The sequence below is a fragment of the Psammomys obesus genome, unplaced genomic scaffold (genome assembly GCF_907164565.1).
Source record: "Psammomys obesus unplaced genomic scaffold, mPsaObe1.curated_primary_1811, whole genome shotgun sequence".
NCBI classification, from domain to species: Eukaryota; Metazoa; Chordata; class Mammalia; order Rodentia; family Muridae; genus Psammomys; species Psammomys obesus.
Window position 1 is genome coordinate 1,521,363 of NW_026590905.1, and position 22,284 is coordinate 1,543,646.

The window sequence follows — 22,284 nt, forward strand, 5'->3', positions numbered from 1 at the left end:
CATGCTGTTGTTGAGATTTTTATTTCTCAATCCTAGTCTACACGATGGCATTAACAGTAGCCATCTTGACATGCTATTGTTGAGACTGGAAGGAATATTTGAAAATGATCTAGTTTAGCATCTGAAGTCTAATGCCAGTCTCATTTGCACAGGCACCAAACATTGGTGACTAGATTGGTTTATGGGCACGCAATTAAGGTTGCTTTGTTTAAAATGTGCATTGCAACTGGGCATTCCTTTGGTCTGAGTTGCTTTCCTTCCAGTCTAATGGAAAGTGTTCTGTTCCATTTTGAGTGGAGATGGAGAACAGCTGGACACTGTCCCTTTGATAACTGGAGGACAGAGATAGAGTCACTCTTGCACAACTGTGTTGAAGCTGTTGGGAATGTTTCATCACCTCAGCCATCAGAGTGCTTGACATTTGAGGGTCATTTCTTCTCAGTACCCTCTGGCAGACTAAATGTCTGCTCCCACCTAATTTGTTGTTAGCTTTCCTGGCTGTGAACAGTAATGACGGGGCTGGGTGCCACTGCCATTTGGACTGGTGGGCCAACTACAAAGATTTTCCTATCATGTTCCAAGATTGCTGAAAACTGTACTACACAGTCTGGTCCTTGGCTGTTCTTTTTCCTTTTTAGTTTGAAATCCGTATGTTTTTGTGCCATAAGGAGAGGGAGATGGGGGTGGGGAAGTAGAATCTAATCCATATGCTAGTAATGCATTTGTCCTGAAATAATAAGATCACTGTTGTGAAAAGAGAATATAGGTGTCTTAGGAACCATGCATACAAACCTGAGTATGATCCCTTCATTCCTTCAGCCTGTGCCACTTGCATGGAGGGGATCTCATCTTTCAGCAGTTTCTTGACACTGTTGACCCCCAAACCCTGTCTTCCCTGCATCCTCAAATGAGGTGAAAGATAAGTGGTTGGATCTGCACTTCTCACTGGAGCATCAGCAAAGCTTTTGTTGATCCTTGGTTCCCTGTTGCCCCACTATTCTTAATGAAGCAAGTGCTGAAGACGCCTGACTAACACTAGTGTCTCAGCGCAGTCAGTGAGCCCTGCGAGTTCCTTAAGTACAACAAGTGAAGCAAACACCTTTTAAAGAACTTGAAAAATCCCTTGAGTTTCATACATGTGTGCTCTGGACTTGCATCATTTCCACCACTCTTAACAAGAAGCCTCTCCCACCACGTTCATGTATTGTTTGCGGATGTTACCCACTGAATTTATCATGGCATGTATGGAATGGGGGGGTTACTTGCTAAAGCATGGGCTATTCTTCAGTGGCTACACCACTGAAGAAAATGAACCACTCCCTCAGCAACCATTTACTTCCATTATCTCCGGGGCAGGTGTGGGACCACATGAGTCCCTCTCCTATCCATGATGAAATGGGCTCAGTCTTGTGTAGGTCTTCTGCAGGTGACCACAGCTACAGGGAGTTTATGAGTACAATGACTGTGTCATGTCCAGAAGCTGTCTGTTTGCGGCACACATTCTTATCCTCTGGCTTTTATATTCTTTCCGCCCCTTCTTTGGTGATGTTCCCTGAGTCTTGGAGGTGATGATACAGATGTTGCATTTTGGGCCAAGTGTACTCCAAGCTTGCACTTTGGCCAGTTATGAGTTATCTGTATTGACTTCTGCCTGCAACTGTTAAGATGAAGGCCAACAGCATCAGTAATCTATGCGTATAAACATGAATATTTAGAAGACAGTTTAATAACATTTGCATTTAACAAATCAACAACAAAGTAGGCTTTCCTCTAGGCTTTATGACCTCCCCAGCCATAAATGTAACTCTTGACAAGGTTACATTCCCAAGCATGGGTTCCCATGCAGGACTCAAATCCAATCAGAAAGCGATTGGTTACCCCTAGAATAATCATGGCACCATTGCACCAATGGGCACATTTTACCTGGCAGAACCAACATTTTTTACTCTCCTTCAGTCTCCTGCCAGTTTCTGCATTTGGCTATTGTTAAGCCCTTTTCTCTTCTTTCTCCCTGAATTTCAATAAAGAGATGTTTATACTTCATGTGTGTGCATTCAAGATGTCATGTGCCCTGGGGTTCTGCAAGAACAACAGGGAGAGCTTAACAGGGGATTTGTGACATTCTTCTACAGTCTTGGAATTGAGCTCTTTGAGGCTGACAAATTCAGGGGTTCCCTTTTCACCTTGTGAAGCATCTGCCAGGTGTGTCCCCCTGCTCTGAACTTCTGGAGCTGTGCCATGGATCCGAAAGCAGGTACCTTTCAAGCCTCAAGTATCTTAAAGTTCTATTGCCAAGAAGAAGGACTAGGACCTAGAATATATTTGAGATCAAGGGTGCTCTTCACCCTCTGGCCTTTAATGTAAAACATGCTGGGCATCATTTCCTGGGAGTCAAGGTTACTCACGTGTAGATTCTTCTACACAACCACAAACCTGGTGAAGAATCTGCTGCTCTCAAATGCCTGGATCCCTAGCAGTCCTTGCAACGACTCTGTGAGGCCTGTTTTTTACTGTGCAATTCCGCTCAGCAGTGACTGGGAGTGGACAGAATCCAAGTGCAAAGTCTGTGATGGGAGCAAAAGGTTCCTATAGATACATAATTGAAATCAGGCTGGAGAGACAAGAGGGAAGAACTTAATAGCAAGAGGGCAGTTGAGTTTAAGGAGCCCACAGTGATGAGGCTGAAAACATGGGAGAAACCCCAGGTGCTTCCCATCATAGCTGCTTGATGGGGGCCACCTGTTGAATACTCCTGGCTTTCCCCCCCCCAAAGAGAGGCTTAGAAGATTGCATATGTTTGGTGTATGAAGGGATTTTGTCAATTACACAGAACTGTGGAAAATTTCAGTATCATCGATAACCATGATAAGAAAATGTAAAGAAAGTAAATTCAAGAACATGGCAGGTGAGGTTTGAAGACACATACATGTTGACAACATGTCTAGTCAGAAGAAGGGCTGATTGAGTTGGAAGTGTGTGTTGAGATGTAAAGAGGCTTTTGATGGACCCCCCCATAAGCATCTTTCATCGTAATCACAGTGTTTTGACAGTGTTTAAAGCTGCCTTTAAAGTGTTCATGCCAGGCTCCTCCACCCATTGCTATTATTGACTGGTTGTGTCATCAAAGCCTACACTAGGTGTGGGACTTCTGAGAAAGGAAGCACATGGTTTTGGCAGCACACAGAGCTCACCATGCAGATTATAGGGCGAAACTATTCTGAAAAACTCCCAAAGAATAGATTTATGACACACAGGAAAATGTATCTCACTATTTGGAAAAACAACTTGGACAGCTTGCAAGTGCCTCATCTTTAAGTCTTACATGATTTTTAACATGACTCATGTGAGCATACATGACCTTTTGGGTGAAGATGAGATTGGGAAACAATTCCTGTCATATGGGATCCATTTCCCCATCCTTCCAATCTTTCTGGTTCTCCTCTTCATTACTGGTGTTCTAGTGGTAGAGGGGGGTGTGCAGAATGAGCAGTGAGAGAAAAAGTTTGGATATTTCAAAACCATAGGACAAGATTGAGGATCAAAGGGATCTTGAAATAGTCACAGGCTGGAAACAGGATGTACAGATAGCCAGAAGTATGACCTTCAGCAAAAGATTTATCTTCTTTGAGATTTGGTTTAGATTTAAACTTTTTAAATTAATTTATTTTTGAGACAGGGTCTCACTATATAGCCCTGGTTGGCCTGGAAATCACTTTGTAGACCGGGCTGGCCTTAAACTCACAGAGATCCTCTTGCTTCTGCCTCCCAAGTGCTGTAGTGACATCATACCTGGTTTGAGTCTTTTAATATATTTTTTTCTATCGAATTGTTTTAAGTTGAAATTTAGTAGAATATTCTCTTTCTTTTTTTAAAAAAAATATTTTACAAAATGTTATATTTCCTAATGGCATTACTAGATCATGTACTTTGACTGTATTTAAACCCACTCCACCCCATTCCTGCCCTGGTTCCCTTGGTAGATTGCTCCCTAGCAATCAGGTACAGATTTAGTTGTCCTCATGTAGAAGAATTGCAAATGCTTGATTAAAAGTTCGCCTCTCTTGCTTAGTAGAGGAGAGGGGGGATGCATTTGGAACAAAGAAAATCACAGACTGACAGGGTAAGCTTTTTACGTAAGAAATGACATGGCTCAGCTGAAATTCTAGCAGATGAACAGGGGGGAGGATCTGAGCTGCTGAGGTCAGGGTGGACAGAGCCTCTTTCTTCTTGGTGAAGAGCACCATGGCTCTGGCAGGGCTATTACAGACTCCGCCTTCCCACAGGAGCCAGCGAGGTGTCAGCACTGCCTGAAAACACTGGGACCAGACTCGCTTGGAGCTTTTGGTAGCAATCATATCCATCTGTCTTTGACCTTCGGCTGTAACTTCCTCTTTGGTAATGTTGTTACCTGACGTGGCATGGGTCTGTCTTCCCCCTTGAGCGCACTGAAGAATAGCTTTCTTTTCTCCTAAGGGGAAAGGGTTTATATTTTAACTTTCATCCCTTATACCAGGTAAAGGCAAAGTCAGACAGTTCTTAATTCTCTCCTGATTGTAGCTCCTCACTGACTTTCCTCTTAAAAAAAAAATGTAGAGCAAGGGACCACAGGAAGGCACGCTGGAATCCTATGTCTGAGAGTTTTAAAGCATTTTTCATATGCAGTTTTTTTGTAACAGTTGAAGAAGATAGGGTCATGCTGTTGAACAGAGTCACTAATTTGCTGGGGAATTTGAACCAGATCAGTGTGAAACTTCTGTGAAGGTTCTGGACTGAGAGAAGCACCCAGCCAGGGCTGTGAAGGTGGCCGGAATCCATCCTGTGTTCACTAAGGCATAAACCTCGGTATCTTTCTTATTCCTATTATAATGGTCAGTAGAGAGCTCTGTCTTGGATAGAAATTTACTCATCTTTCATATCTCCATCTGCCAAATAGGGGTTAGATTGTGCATCCTAATGCTAAAGGATTTTGAAAAATCTGTTTCCCAGTTTTTCTTGGCTGGTACTGCTGCTGCTGCTACAACGATGGTGCTAGTGGCTAATATTTCTGTGCTAAGTGAGATATATGTCCCAAGATTGGGTTTACGTTTGTGGCTCTGCCTTGTTGGTTTTTTATCTGCCTTGTTGGTGGTGATTTTTGGCAAATCTTGTAATATCCCTTTAGCTCCAGTCCCTTATTCTGTAAGAGAATAGTGGCCATTCATAACATTTTTTGTTTGATATTTGAACCCTTTGTTATTGGGGTCCTGGCAGGTGACAGGATAATTGAGGACAGTAGAAACCAACAGAGTATGAAAAGTATGCTCCAGAGAGCAGCAGTATGAAGGGATGGTTAGCACCCCTGATTCTCAAGAAGCAGGAAGATCGAGGCATACAGAATTCTGAGGAAGCTATGCTCAGGTCATTAGAATGACCCCCAATGGGAGCTGTTATGACTATTTTGCTAGAGGGCTGGAGAAGGTCAATGCATCACTGTCTAATTCCTGCTGAGGACTCTTGGCCAAGCTGAAGTTTAAAGAGCCAAGAGGGCTGTTTGTTGTAGCCTATGGATGTGAGGCTCTGTGACCAAGAGAATGTGAAGCAGGGTCCCCTGGATCCCCATGGATTCATTTCCAAAGTGAGGCATGTCCCTCTGACATGTGTGAATATCATGAAGACACAACTATAAGTAGAAATGTTATATATTTAGGCATTCCATGATAAAATTCACTTACGATCTTATATAAAACTTATCCAATAAAGACAAATGTATTCCCTTTTTAAGCAAACGTGGCCCATGATGTTTATGTTCTCACATTAAATTATATAAGAAAAAAACCCAAGATATTCTAACAAATATATTTTTAAATACCAGAGTATGTCATCTTTGGTTTGGAGAACGATGTCTATAAACAAAGATTCAAATTTATTATCATACACCGCGAAAGTAGACAAATGCCCCACTTTTAAAATAATAAAATGGCTCATTCATTTTATTTTGTTTTCTTTTTAATCTAATTTTTAGAATATCATATATGTATCTAATGAAATATGATCATATTTGTCCCCCATTTCCTCTTTCTAACTCCCCCAGATACCAATGACACATTCTCATTCCAACGAAATATCCTCCTCTTCTTTAAAAAAAAATAATACAAAGCCCAGCTAGTAGTGGATATGTGTGATTCCATTCATTGGAGTAGGGCCAACCTACCAGTAGTCACAGCCCAATGAAGAGTGATTCTCCTTCTCCCAGTAGCTATTAACCTCAAACAGCTCCTGAGTTGTGAGCAGGGCCTTATGGCTCCTTCCTGATCCACGCTGGAGTTTTGGATGGCTTGATCTTGCGCAGGTCTTGTGTGGGTAACTGCAGTTACTTGAGTTCAGGAGTGCAGTGGCCATGGCATGTCCTGCTGGCAGTGTTTTACAGAATTACTCCCCATCCTCTGACTTTTTCATCCTTTTTGCCTCTTCTTTGTGAGATTCCATGAACTTTGGTGGAGGCAAGGGGTTAATAACAATGTCTATTAGGGCTCTACACTCAAGAGTCATTTATTCTTAGTACTTTTATCAGCTATGAATCTTGACTTTGACTGTTAACCACCGCAAAAAGAAGCTTCTCTGACCAAGGTTGAGAATATCCTAGATCTGTAGGTGTAAACATAAATATTTTTTAGGCTGTTTGAAAAGATCATCTAGCAAAATAGCAGCAGTATGTTACTTACCATAATTACATAAGAAAAACTATTGCTAGAGGCACCATACATGCTGGCTTCAGAACAGAAAAACCAACTTCAAACCTAGCTTACATGTTTCCACAAAGTACTATGCAGGCTGATGGCGAAGAAAAGGTATCAATAGTCTTACTCAGGGCTGGAGCCTGAATGCTGTAATACTGACCTGCTAGGCACTGCTGCAACAGTGGTTGTGAATATTAAGAGGGGAACCAAATGCTTTATGAACGCTTTTGACATCTGTTCCGTGGGAGAAAGTTCATGCCTACTACTGTAAATCTGGTCAGATTCCCCACCTTTAGAAACAGATATTTGATATGTTTGCCTTTTGAGTTAAACACATAGCTGCTTTATTTAAGTAGTCACCTTTCATTCTCTAGATGATGAACAAAAGAATAAAGTTTACGTTACTATTGCCAGGACTTGTTATATTCTCTGGTGAATGGAGTTGATGTTTATCTCCCAACAACTGATCAACCAAACGTGTCGAGTGTCATAGTATCTCTTTTCATTTAAGCGTTATGTTGTAGGAATGGGGATGCCTTTCTATGTAGTATGATCATTGTGTTGAGTTAGACTCAAGTATTAGTTAGCTTTCTATTACAATAACAAAACCCTAAGACTTATAAAGAGAAAAGAAAGAGACAGAGGTCCAATGGTCTCATTTGAGGGTGCCCTACTTCTAGTGTCCCAAAGACTGCCCTCTAAGCCTCACCTCTTAAAGCTCCCCAATAGTAGTACCATGGGTTGGAGAGGAAGATTTCAATGCCTGGACCATGAGGGAATACTTCAGATCTAAACTGTGGTAGCACACATGGATCTGTGTGAGTACCTCATACAGGCCAATCTATGGATTTTGTTTTTATCATTTCCACACTCTGCACTTAAATGCTGTATCTCACCATCAGTATTCCTTATATGTCCATATTTATGTAAAGAGTTTTCTCTGGTTACATAGTAAGCAATGTTTAAGAATGAGAATAAAAACAGTGTAAAATGGCCAAAACCACCAGGCAATAAGTGATCATGGGCTGGGCACGAGCATGTGTGTCTAATTACCACTTGACATGCACTTGGAAGTTCATGCTGTTCACTCATAAACAGAAAATGCTGGAAGACCTGCTGTATTTATTGACTTTTTACAAATAGAAATTGGAACTGATACCATTACTGCATTGGTGATATAAACCCTCTTTTGAAATCGAAGGATCTTATAAACTATTGGATGGAGTTCATTTTAGACAATTTTTAGTATTCATTCCAGTCTATTGTTAAAATGGAAAATACATGATAATGGTGTTTAATCTTGGAGGCTCATGGCTATTTTATCATCTATACTGTCACCTAGAAGACTTGTGTCATGGGTAGGGGACAGGTTGAAGTCAGGTGGCCTTGAGTTGGGCTCTGGGTTCTTTTGTTAGCTGCATTGTCTTACACAGGCTGGCCAGGTTCTCTGAGCTTCCCTGAATATACAGAACAGGGTTCATCCTGGTTACTCCTTTGTGCCTCCCCCAGACTCCTACAACCCCTCTCCTTGTGTGTGACAAGTTGGGAATCCATTAAACAAACACTGTGTTACTGTGGGGTATCAGGCACAGTCTTGGCACTAAAGGATGGGAGGCCTCTACTTTCATGTGGCTTCCATCTTGGCAGTGGAGATGGATTGAAGCAGAAATGGAGAAAAGGGGGTAGGGTATTGAGCCATATTAGGAGTGAGCTTGGTGACATTGGGGTAGGATAGGTGCACAGGGCTGTCTGTTTGTCACACACAAGGAGAGGGGTTGTAGGAGTCTATAGGAGTTTGGGTTAGCCAGAGGAAATGAGGAAATGAGCAGGGGAGGTAAGAGAAAGGGTGTCCAGGCAGTGGGCATAGCCATGGCCAAGGCCCCAACATATGAACAGGTGAGGTATGTTTAAAGAGTACTACAGAGCCTCATTTGTCAGGAGCAAAGCCACACAGGTCAAATGGGGCCTTATAGGTCAGGAAAATGTTAGGTTGTCTTATTTATTTATTTATTTATTTATTTATTTATTTATTTATTTATTTATTTATTTATTTAATACAGGAAAAAGTAAGAAAAATATCTTAGGAAGAGGAATGTCATACCTGACAGAAGTGTGAAAGAATTCTTCCAGCTTTGTGCAAAAAGCTATCACAGGGAAAGGCGAGAAGCAGGGGGGTCATTTGTCCTGGCTGTGATCCAGGATGATCAATATGGAGACACTAAAACTAGATCTGTATGACCCAGCTGTACCATTCTTGGGTATATACTCAAATGAATCTAAGTCAGAATATAACATAAATGTCTGCCTATGCACATTTATTGTAACGCTATTCCTAACAGCCGAGATATAGAGCCTTTGCCTATGAGTAGGAGAGAGGAGATAGGCCTGAGACTCCAAGGTCCAGACAAGGAGAGTCTCACACCACAGCCTCTGAGAGGGAGGCTTTATCCCCTCTTCCTGGACAGTAGCAGTTCACTTCCTCCTTCACCTAGAAACTGTCAGGTGAACCAGATAACAGGGTCATCCTTGAGAGAAAAGATCACATTCTGACCTTGTGTTTTCAGTTGGCTGAGAGTCAGACCAAAGAAACTCTTCGTGAAAACAAAAACAAAAGCAAAAACAAAACCATACCTGACCAAAACAATTTCAGAGAGGGAGGGTTTATTTTTAACACACAGTTTCAGGGGGTTCTGTCCATGTTTGCCTGTCTCTGCGTACTTCATAAATATCATGGCTATCAGAATATCATGGCGGCAGGAACATGTAGAGGAGAACTGTGCTCTTCATGGCTGATCAGGAAGGGTGTGGCTATGGCAGGGCGTGGCCAGGAAAAACATACTCCTGAGGACCCATCCCTATTGACTTCTTTCAACTAGGCTTCACCCCTAAGTTACACCACCAACTGGGGAGCATGTGTTCAAACCCACCAACTGGGGAGCATGTGTTCAAACCATAGTCTTTTAGAGGATGGAGCTCTTGTTCAAAGTTCAACAGAAGCTATTGAGCCAACCTGAGCTGTTTTGCACACATGCATCTAACTTTGGCTCTAACTTTAACTTTTCCAAGGCTCAGAAAGCACAGAGAACACACTGCCCATGAAGCACCCCCCCCTCCAACTCAAGGTTGGGCGAGCAGTACTTGATGAATGTTACAGTTCCTTCGTTTCTCTGAAATGCTGGCTCCTTATGAACCACAGCCCACCTGTATCATCTCAAAGAACTGGAGGTAGATAAAAGAGGACGTACACGGTCGGAATGTAAGAGACTTGTCGGTCCCCTCAGTGGGTCTCACAGGGGAGGGACTTTTGCTGGCTTGCCTGTCTTCTGGGGCTGAAAATCTCCATCTCTTTCCTAAGAACCAGCTGTAGACCCGAATGAAGGGCTCAGAATGGTCTCTCTGGCACCTGAGCACCATGAGGCTAAGTGCACCCAGTATCTTTGTTTAGTCTGTCTCTTGAAGGGCTAGGAAAGCCTAACAGCTTTCATTTTGTGTGTGTGTGTCTGTGTGTGTGTGATCCCTATGCACATGTAAATCCATGTATGTGGAAGACAGAGGTCAACTTCAGGTATTATTCCTCTGGTCTCCTTCATCTTTTCTTTTAAGACAGGGTCTTTCACTTAGCCTCAAACCATCAAGAAAGCCAGTTCCTGAGACTTCTCTGTCTCCGTAACTCCAGCATTGGCATAATAAGTGTGCACTGTGATTCCTTAATTTTTTTTTTAATGTGGGATTTGAGGCTTTAGCTCAAGACTCCATGCTTGCATGGCAAATGCTTTACAAATAAAACTGTGATTTTAGCGTCCTAAGCAGCTTTTTCTAAGGTCAGAACTGAAAGGCAGAAATTATTCCTGTCATCCTTCAGGCTGGTGGGCAGGGGCAGGGACAGTGGCAGGTTGGAAACAGAAGTTGCTTCTTGGGCTTCACCCTGCTGGCATTTTTCAGGGAATTAAGCCAACTGAGTACATTTCATACTTATTGGTCAGCTGGTTATTCTATTCAATGTTATAATCAAGTCCTCTGCCCGTTTTTTTTTTTCTTTTTGGATGGGTTATCTGTCTATTTCTTACTGACAAGTAGAAGTCTTTTGTATATTCTAGACAGACACCCTGTGTTGATATCTTCATGCAAACATCTTTTACCGTTATGTAGCCTGCATTTTTCACTGAAAGTCACGACGTGTGACAGAGGTGTCGTGTGTTAATCCCGAGTGACATCACCAGTAACCGTTAACATTTGTAGCTCATCTCATTTTCATACCAACAAAATTTGAAATGAGGGAAAACAAAGGTAAGAGAAGCAGAGACATGTGCACCTCAGGGAACAGCAGAAGCAACCTTTCTGTGCATCCCTTGCTCTGCCGGAGCCTGTGTTCTGTGGCTCTGTTGTGACCTTGACAACGCCCCATAGCAGACATCCCACAGACAAGATGCACTTTGTGTACATGTGTTTGGCTTCTGGGACTTTAAAAAATGAATTGGTTGGTAACGCTTACAACTATTGACTTGTGCATTCATCTCCACTCTCTCCTGCTTGTTTTGGGTTGAATTTGCCTTGCTTTTCTAGTTGAAGGAGAGGCTCAGATTACTAACTCAAAATGCTATGTGTTTAATTCAAGTATCTGAGGCTTTAGATTTCCTCTAAGCATGGCCCCAAAGGAGTCACACGAAGTTTTATGTGTTGTGTTTTTCTTTTCACTGAGTTGAAATATTTTCTAATTTCCTTTGTGATTTCTTCTTTGATCCATGAGTTGTTTAGAAGGGTATTGTTTAATTTCCAAATATTTGGGGATTTTCCCCCAGATATCACTGTGCTGTCAGTTTTTAGTTTAATTTAGTTGTGGTCATGGAACAAAATATTTATTATTTCAAGTATTCACATTTGTCAAATTCATTTTATGGCTCAGGATATGGTCTATCTTCGTGACTGAGTATTGAAAAGAATAAGTGTCTGTTGTTATTTGGTAGAAAAATCTATAAATGTAAATGAGACTAGCTTGGTTTAGGCTGGCTCTAATATCTTCCTGACTTATGGCTATGAGCCTTCTCAGTAACTACAGCAGGGATATGGGTGTTCACTTCATGTGGCCTCTGACTTGCCATAGTTTGACTTAATGATTTTTGAGTTTATGGTACTGTGAAGGTGACATGAGTTTAATGTAAATCATACTGTGGTTTTTTCCTAACTAATGATAAGCAGAACTATAGTATCGTATTTTTCAATGTGGGAGGCAGTGGCAGCAAGCATGGCCTTAATCAGCCAGGCAATCATGAGGGCAAACACTGATGTCCCACAATGAATGGTACTGATAAACTGTTGGTACTCAGCTGGATGTAATTGAATTTATTTTAAACTTAGAATGTTTTGCAATATGCACATTTGTGTGTGATCCCATTGTAAGGTGAGGATTACATGTAATTTCTATTTGAAAACTTGCCTAGTATTCTTAATTTTTATCAGCTCATACTGTGTGCATTTTGAAAAGGCACACGGACACTTAGGTTTATTTAATTTTGGTGAAGTAATTGTTATGTAGTCTTCTCCTGTATCTTGGTAATGGCTTTTGTTTTGAAGCCTGCTTTGTCTTAACTTTTTAAAAATTTATTTTTATTAATTACTGTTTATTTACTTTGTATCCCCCCTGTAGCTCCCTCCCTCCTCCCCTTCCAATCTCACCCTCCCTCTTGCTTCCCCACCTGTGCCCCTCACCCAGTCCACTGATAAAGAAGGTCCTCCTCCCCTCCCATCTGATTCTAGTCTATCGGGTCTCATCAGGAGTGGCTGCATTGTCTTCCTCTGTGGCCTGGTAAGGCTGCTCCCCACTCAAGGGGAGGTGATTAAAGAGCAGGCCAATCAGTTCATGTTAGAGACAGTCCCTGTCCCATTACTATGGAGCCCACCTAGACACTGAACTGACATGGGCTACCTCTGTGCATGGGTTCCGGGCCATATCCATCAGTGGTCCTTGGCTGGAGTATCAGTCTCAGAAAAGACCCCTGTGCCCAAACTTTTTGTCTGTTGCTCTCCTTGTGGAGCTCCTGTCCTCTCCAAGTCTTACTATCTCCCACTTCTTTCATAAGATTCCCTGCACTCTGTCCAAAGTTTGGCTATGAGTCTCAGCATCTGCCTCAATACCCTGAAGGGTAGAGCCTTTCAGAGGCCCTCTGTGGTAGACTCCTGTCTTAGCTTTTTAAAATTAGCATTTGCATCATAAACTCATACTAATGATCTTTTTTTATATTCCATATGGCTTTCTAATTAAATTGTGTTTTTTATAAATATTATATAGGTCCTAGTTTTACTTTCTTTCCTAATTTTCCAATCTCAGGCTTTTGAGATATCTAGACCATTCACACTTAATATAATATGTAATATATTTGAATTTTAAATTTATCACTTTATTATTTGTTTTTTTCTTTGTTCCTGATTCTTTTAGATTTTGAGTTTCTTTTTAGTTTATTATTCCAATGATGATCCATTAGTTAGATCTAACATTAAGCGTATTTTAGTGACTTCTCTGAGGTTTACAAAACATCTTTAATGTATTGTAACTCTACTTTGAAATATACACCTCCACACCCTTTACACACAGGAGTATTCTTGTTTCCTTCCTTTAATCGTTCATTTTTGCTGTCTTATAGTTGACTTACTTATATACGTATATAGCATATGCCATAAGCCCCACAATTCATTGTTACTATTTTTGCCTTAACATATAATCTAAACCTTGTTTCTCTATCATTTTTCTCTCTAGTACCATTTTCAGGTTCCAGTCTTCACTTGTCCCGTAAAAATCTTAGTGTTATCGGTAAACGATATATCTGTTTCTGTACAACCTTTGCCTTTGGGAGGATGAAATGATCATAGCAGCAATTAATATTCTAAACTAGACTCCAGAAACCCAATGTTAGACCTCCTTGGACACAGTATTACCTGCATTGAAAAAGCATACTTCAAAAATAATGAATTATAGTTCATTTAGATTAAAAATAAAAATGCTTTTTATTTATCACTTTTTTTTTTAAGCATTTCTAGTACTCCCTGTCTTGTGCAGATCCATATTTCTACTTGGATTATACTCATTTTGCCCAAAGAGCTCCTTCAACATTTTTTGTAGGGCAGCTTTGTTGGCAGTGAATTAAGCTTTTGATTGCTGCCATATTTGGGTTTTGCCTTCATTTTTGAAAGACGTTTTCTTTATGTGTAGTATTCTAGGTTAACGGATTTTTTTTTCTTTACATACTCTGAAGTTGTCACTCTCTTTAGCTTTCACAGTTTCTGCTGAGAAACTGGCTGCCGTCCCATTTAAGACTTTCCCTCTGTATTTGGTGTGCCTGCTCACCCAGTATTTTTAAAGGTTTTTCTTCTATCTTTGATTTTTGTCAGTTTCACTGGGCTAGGAGTAGGTAGGTGGCTCCTTCGTCCTCTTCTACTCATTCAGCTTGGAATTCTGTGACTTTGAGCTGTGTTTTTATTTATTTATTTATTGTGTTCTATGACTTTTGAAAATTCTTAGCTGTGGTAAATTATCCATTCAAATATTTAATCTATTCTCATTCCTACTGGGACTATAATTAAGTGTATGTTGGGCCCTTTTATGTTGTCTTACAATTTAAAAATTATTTGTTTATTTACTTATCTATTTGTATGGGTTTTTTTTGTTCGTTTGGAGTAGGTAGGTGGATTCATGAACACACTCAGATGGTATTAAAGGACAACTTTCAGGAGTTTGTTTTCTCTTACCGTGTGGTTTCTAGGTATCCAACGCAAGTTGTCAGAACTGGTGGGAAACACTCTTACCTACTGAGCCATCTAACTGCGTTTGTGTCTCCCCCCATGTCTGATTGTTACATAGCTTTCTTTACCTTTATTTTTCTTTGTATTTGGTCCATATTTTCTGGTATATCATTCTTTAGTGTATCATTCATAATTACCAGAGGTAAGGATCTTCTCATTATAACATCCAGGTCAACTTTGGTATCTTTAATTGGTTTATTTCTTGATGATGGGATTTTAGGGTTTGTGTATCTCATAATTTTTTCAGAATGCCAGGCATTTTATGTGTAAAAGGAATGAAACTGGAGATAAGCATTGTGTGTACTCAGAAACAGAGGTGCTCTTCTGTTGTGGCCATTAGTGAAGGGGCCTGCACCAATCTAGTGAAAGATTGAGGTGGGCTTGCTTTTTTTCCCTTTAAGAAGCCATAAGATTTAGGTACCTCAGCAATTCCTTGCTATGATGGCAGGCTTTGTGTTCTTGACCCTTGATGTTGTGATAAAGCACAGATTAAAAGGAACTCAGGAAAAAGAAGGGTCTATTTAGCTTACTTCTGAATCACAGTGTAACACTGACTAAGGAAATTTAAGCTACACAAACCACACAGGAACTTACAGCAGAAACAAGGGAAGAACATTGTTTTCTGGATTGTCTGTGGGCTCCTCCTCTGCTATAAAGCCCAGGACCACCTGCCCAGGAATAGTCCTACCCAAAGGGTACTATCCACACCCTCCTACATCAATTAATAATCAAGACACCCCCACACGCACTATGGGTGCACCTACAGGCCAATCTGATCAAGGCGATTCCTCAATCAAGGCTTTCCTCTCAGATGATTCTAGGCCATGCCGAGCTGACACCTAGCTAAACCTAGGACACTCCATGTAGACCCTGAGTTCTGAGGGTTTATCCTCATTGTTCTTTTCACATCCCCCCAGTTGACAGGCGTCCTCTCGGGCAAATGCCAGCAGCATCTCTCCCCACGCTTCGGCTTCTCCCCAGCAGCAGTGAAACTATCATTCATGCTACTCCATGCTAACTAAACCGGGGGTGAGGAATGAGACAAAGGGAAGAGTGCTTTTCATGTTGGCTCATTTTCAGTGCTGGGCAGCTTAGGTACCAGTGGCACCCATCCTTAACCATCCTCAACCTCCTGGCAGTCAAACTATGCGTTTGCTGGGGATTATTGAGTGAAAGAGAATTCCTGTCTTAACTCAGTAGTAACAGATTCATAATTTATAATTTTGTGGTTCCTGAAATAAAGACAATTACTGAAGACAACAGGTTTTATGTACAGTCTTCCCCTGGCTTCAGATCTTTGCCTGGGTGTTAAGGTCAAGTTCCTACCCTAGTTGCTTAAGGCTTTTGATTTGAAGGAGAGATGGCCTTGGGAACAGATGGAATTTCACACCTGTGTGCAACTAAAGATCTTCTATCTAGTCTCCTACCTTGCCTGTCATCCTGCTAAAGATTACCAGTATGGAGCCTATGAAAAAGGTCTTGTAGGTGTGTACGGGCTGCTCTGTGTCTGGAGTGGCCAGGCTATTCTGTGTGGCTGTTATACATGGTCTCAGTTGTCCAGTAAACAATAACAGCAGCAGCAGCAGCAGCCAACTCTTCCTTCTTCCTTCTCCGAGGACTGCTTAATCTGCCCATGCTGGGTCAAGCCTAAAACCAGGCACATGTTCCATCTTCCCCTGGATGTTGTTGTCACTTTCAGTTTTTTTGGTTCCCTTGAAACTTCAGAATTCTGCTGGGCACAACGGAAGTATTCCTTCACACACTGTCTTCATTTCTGTCCTGAGACAGTGGTAACCCTGTACTCCTACAGTTGTCTAACTATTAAGTACAAACCAACTTTTGAAAGTGGGCTTATAATTCTCTTTCCCACACGTCTTATTATTTCCCACACATCTTTCAGGCTTTCCGTCAAGGTGAAGACAGGAGGTTCTTTTTTGCACAGTACACCATAGGCTCATAAGGAATGAAATCTGTTTATTATTAGTGGAATATTTTTTCTCTTAAAGATTCATGATTAATACTTATTCTAATGAAATTAATTGCCTTAGTGTGACAGTTGGCTAAGTTCAAAGAAAAGAGAAAAAAAGATACAGGTAGTGATTTCCCTTTTAAAAGAAATCACTTTTTATTGTAAAAATAATTATCAACAAAGCCAAAAAAATTTTAAAATACAGATATAAATAAGGTGACATTAGCATGATTGGAAGAAAGGAAGGCCTCCCTCAGAAGCATGGATTTAATAACCATCTACAGGTAAAATATGCCTTTATCAGAGCTCCGAGATTTACACAAGAGTTTACAACACTTGGTTTCATTGAGAAGGCAGATGCCTTCTGGTAACAGAACCACCTGCCCATGTTCCTGCTAAAATATGTCCAGGTGTGGACCTAGAGGCACCCTTGTCTGTTTATGGACCCAGTGCTAGCTCAATCTTTATACGCAAAGATGCAGAAGCAGCTCATTGTGTGTTCATATCCTCAAGGACCCCTATTTATGCCTCTGCTGTTATGACCTTTTAGAAACACTGGGGAATCTCACAGAGACTCTCTTCACTTGCCATCTTTTCCCATGGAATCCAAAGACAGTCCCATCTTCACACAGACTCTATAGCAACCTCTGACTCCATGAATCAACAATCTCTTACTAAGCACCCTACTCCTGAAGCAGGCCCTTCTGACCATGGACTTTTGCAGTGATTGTTGCATCCATAGGCCATGGTAGAAGGTCCACTTTTAAACCTTGGTGTGTGTCAAAATATTCCTGGCCATCTTAACCTACAGACTCTGCCACCTGATCCATCTATAATCTACCAGCATGACTGATGAAGATCGTCATCAGATGAAACTAAGCAGCAAGAGTGAGGAGTGGCTGTTATCCAAATGTAGGGGAAAGCAAGTCAAGGCTACATGGAACATGGAAATATGACACCCATTAAAGGGACCAGATAAAGCTCCAGAAATTGAGCCTAAAAAACGTTGAGATCCACAATCTGCTCAACAGATAATTAATAATAATAATCGGAAAGAATCTTACCAAGCTAGGTAAAAGCACGTGTGGAGAAATGTAAATCAGAAGTGAATAGAGGGGCAAATGTATGGAAAATGAAAAACTAAACAAAGGAATAAAAAAATCAAAAAAGAATAAAGTGGAAATGCTGGAACTGAAGAAGATAATGATAGAACTGAAAAACTCAATAGAGAGCCAACATGATTAAGTGAGAGAAAGAATGAGTGAACTTAAATAATGAACCATTTAAAATTGTCCAATTTTAGAAAATAGAGAATAGAAAATAATTATTATAGTTTTCATGTGTTCATAAAGATCCTGCAATAACATTTATTAGATAGTAGGTAATGTAGAAATTTTTGCTGTATTAATCCTTACCATCCATGACCAGAAGATATCTACTTCCATTTATTTGTGTGTTCTTTGGTTTCTGTAGTCAAAGTTTTATAGTTTTCCATGTACCTTTTACTCCTTGGTTAATTTTATTCTTAGATATCTCATTTTTACCTTGTACAAAATCAACTCAAATGTGTTAAAGATTTACATGTAAAACCTGACACACTGGAACTATTAGAAGAAAATGTGGGGGAAATCTCACAGATACTGCACTTAGGCAATAAAAACAAAAGCAGACAAATGGAATTGTATCAGTCTAAAAACTATTCTCAATCTGACTCATTTCAAGACTTCAAAAATGAGCACAGGGGTTTTCTGGATCTCTTTGTTCTTCTTCCCAATGTGACCGCATTGAGTAAATCTCTGTTTCCTGCTTTGTATTATTAAAAAAAAAAAAGAATGAGAGAAAATATGTATAAACCAAAGATCTGGTATGGGATTCATATTCAAGAAAATCTTGTAACTCAATACGAGATGAAGGAAGGGAGGAAGAGAGAAAGAACTTAGAAAATTAAAAACCCACTGAAACATGGAAAGAAATTAAATAGCCATTTCACCAAGGGAAAAAAACATGCAAATAAGCAATATAAATTTCTATCGTTAGTAATCAGAAACATATGAAACAAAGGCAAAATGAGGTATTACTTCATATTTGTTAGGATGGCTAGTACCAAATGAAAAGGTAGAGGTATAGATAGAGATATGGGGTGGTGAAAAGCACACTGCTGAAAACATTATTGAGACATCATGGATATTCCTTTAAACACCGAGTTACCATTTGATGCAGCAATCCCACTTCTGGATCTATTTTCCAAGAAACTGAGGTCAGAATCTTGAAGAAAGACGCTCACCTCTTTGCTTACAGCTCAATGACCCACTGTTGCTCCAAAGTGGAAACAGTCTAAGTGTCCATCCACAGGTGCACAGATGGACAAATGTGGTGCTTGATACAATGAGGTGTTATGTGGCTTTAGAAGAGAAAGAAGTTCTGGCATTTGTGACAATATTGCTGGACCTGCTGACCACTACGCTAAGTGAAATAAGCCAGGCAGAGCAGTGCAAACACTGTGTGATGTCGTCTCAATGAGGGATTTACTATTAGTGGTCACGCAGAACCCATGAGATTGTGGTTATCAGGCCTACACTGAGAACAGAAGATGTTAACCAAAGGGTATAAAACTTTATTGGCATGGGATGTATAGGCTCAAGAGCAGTGGTTCTTAACCTGTGGGTTGCAACCTCAATGGGGGAGGGTCAAATGACCCTTTCACAGGGATCGCCTCAGACCATGTGCATGCCAGATATTTATGCTTCAAAAATTATAGTTATGAAAGTAGCAACAAAAATAGTTGGGAGGTTGGGAGGTCACCACACCACATCACAAAGTGACAGCATTAGGAAGGTTGAGAACTAATGTTCTAGAATCCCATTATACAGCAACACAGTAGAGTATGAATGGTTTTGCTAAGAGGGTAGGTCATTGGTGCCAAGTATTTTCAACATGAGAAAAACACATTTTAAAAGGGAGCAAAGGGAGGGCATTTCGAGGCATGGACTGTGTCATGGCCTGACATGTCGGATAAGTTTTTGCTCATCAATCTGTGTCAACCAAGTGGATCAGAAAATAAAGAAATAAAAAACACCCAAAGAAACATTTACAAACATTTTATTGAGTTTTTTTTTTAGTCATTGTTTAAATATGTGTATGTTGGTTTCTGCATGTTAGTATACACACCTACAAATATGATTTATGTATTTTGTTAAATGAGTTTTTTTCACTTTAAAAAAATTATTTATATTTTTATAAATTACAGTTTATTCACTTAGTATCTCCGCTGTAGCCCCCTCCCTCATCCCCTCCCAATTCCGCCTCTCTCCCTCATCTCCTCTCATGCCCCTCCCAAAGTCCACTGATAAGGAAGGTCCCCCTCCCCTTCCATCTGACCCTAGCCTATCAAGTCTTATCAGGACTGGATGCATTGTCTTCCTCTGTGGCCTGGTAAGGCTGTTCTCCTCTCATAGGGAGGTGATCAAAGAGCCAGCCACTGAGTTCATGTCAGAGAGACAGTCCGTGTTCCCTTTAGTAGGGAACCCACTTGGAGACTGAGCTACCATGGGCTGCCTCTGTGCAGGTTCTTCCTTTTTTGCGGATTGAGCAGTATGGGTCTAAAATAGTAATGTGCTAATGAAAAAAAATGAAAAAGGAAAAAATAATAACAATGTGCTAGTCATACTGGTGAGGGTGCTGAAACTGGTGGTATATTTTGGGTTTGCTGTTAGGACTGTGTCATTTTCTTGTAGCTATCTGCTTCCCACAAATGGCCAACACTGATGGGCATGCGCAAGTTGAGTGGAATGCACTTCATCTCAGCAAAGATCACTTGTGGAGTTTTTGTGCAGAGGTCTCTTTCCCCTGTAGCCTTCCATCCCTTTGAATCCATTACAGAAAGTGAATTTTTCTGCCAACCTATTTTGAGCCACAGAACAAAAAGAAATATGGGAAGTATATAATGTTCCTAGTATGTGTTTCATTTTCTCTCCTTTCTTGGTTTTCCAGGAAGTATTTTGGAGAGAAGATCGGGCTGTATTTTGCTTGGCTGGGCTTGTATACGTCGTTCCTCATTCCGTCTTCTGTCATTGGGGTGATTGTGTTTCTTTATGGATGTGCAACCATCGAGGAAGATATTCCCAGGTAAGTCACTTTAGAGACAGGGCTCCATTCCCGTATGATCATAGTTTGAAGTTTTGCCCCATTTGTGAGTACATTGCATGCACTTCTCTCCGAAGTCCTCTCTTTCTCCTCTATTTTTTTCCCCACACATGTAACCTCCCTCCAGAGTTGGATCTGGGAACTGCAGGTTCTGCAGGGTCTGAATGGTTACAGAGTCATGCTGGTTGCCATCGCCCTTTTCCATTCACTCTGTTCCCTGGGGCCACTGCCTGATGTGACAGGCGAATAACTCCAACACCAGAGGAAAGGAATTGTACCAGATAAATGGTTTTGCCTCTTAACTTCAAAACATTTGCCTCCTGCTTTCCAATAAAATCCAGTCAAAGTGTGTACAGTATCACTGGATAGAAGTCACATGTCCACGTGGTCACATACTCTTGCAACACAATGCTGTAAAAGGTGGCTGCCAGGAAGGGCCAAATTTTAGCTCAGGAGGTCAGGAGCTTCGGGACATGGCAGAGCACATGGTAGGACTCATGCAGAGCCAAGACTGAAAGAAGGCTAATCCTTATGGGAAAGAGAAATTCTCTGAAGAACAAAAGTACTTGTAAATCCTAGTGACATTACATATTAACTGTGTGACTACTTGGGAGGCTGAGGCGGGAAAATTCCTTCCCAGTTATCTTTCTTTTACTTTCAGGACCCCTTTCTTCTTGTTTCCAAATATGAGCAATTCACGCCATACTTGATTGTAGATGCCTGGCTTTATTTTGAGGGGCTGCCATTTGTTTTTGCATTGGTGGTTTTGTATCTCAGTTGTGACTGTTTTCTGCTTGATTCATGGTTGGCATTCTGACCACAATGTATCCTGGGAAGTAAGTTCTTGTCTGATCCTGTTTATCTGAGACTTAAAATAATATCTTTTGACTGTGTGTCCATTGCTTCCCCTAGATTTGGGAAATTTGTTGTATTTTCATTGAACTGTTTTTTTTCTCTCACTCTCTTTGTGTATGTGTGTGTGTTTTTTTTTTAATCTTAGCTCCTTATTCTGCTCTAAGACTTCTTAGGTGTTATTTCTTGAATTAATACACATATGCATGCACACATGTGTGCATACGAATGGTATAGCTGGACTATATGGTAGTTTGAATTCTGTTTTATTTTTCATTTGCGTGTTACACGCGTTTGTCACCTTGGGTGTGTGTGCATGCAGGTCCACGTGAATCTGTGTGTACATAGACATACACCTGCAGAGTCCAGAAAGGGCCACGAGATTCCACGGAGCCGGATTGACTAGTTTTTAACCAACCTAAGCTGGGTGCTTGGAGCTGAACTGGGGTCTTATGGGAGAGCAGGGAGCGCTTAGACTGCCAAGCCATCTTTGTTTCACATATATTTCCATTTAGTTGCTTTTTTTTGTTTGTTTGTTTTTCATTGTTGAATTTTGGGTTTTTGGATACAGGTCTCAGCGCAGGCTATCTAAAATGTCCCAGTGTAACAGAGGATGACTTTGAACTCCATGGCATTGAAACTGGACCTGAATTTCAGGAAACATAAGCATTGGGGACACTGGATGAATAATACACTAAGTTCCATGATTCTTTGCAAGATACTCAGTGGCAACATATCCTCTTTTCTCCTGCTACTTTAATTGTCTAGATCATCTTTTCTTCCTTTTGTTTGTTTTGGCTCAGGGTTGTT

At 40.8% G+C, this 22,284-nt stretch overlaps 1 protein-coding gene across 1 annotated transcript in view; it reads left to right on the forward strand.

Moving 5' to 3' along the window:
• The window catches only part of Ano2 (anoctamin 2), a 336,055-nt gene that overhangs the window by 145,384 nt on the left and 168,387 nt on the right, over positions 1-22,284 (forward strand). The window contains exon 10 of the mRNA XM_055609405.1: positions 20,470-20,604. Coding sequence (XP_055465380.1) covers positions 20,470-20,604 — 135 coding nt within the window. The remainder of the gene's footprint in view (positions 1-20,469; positions 20,605-22,284) is intronic.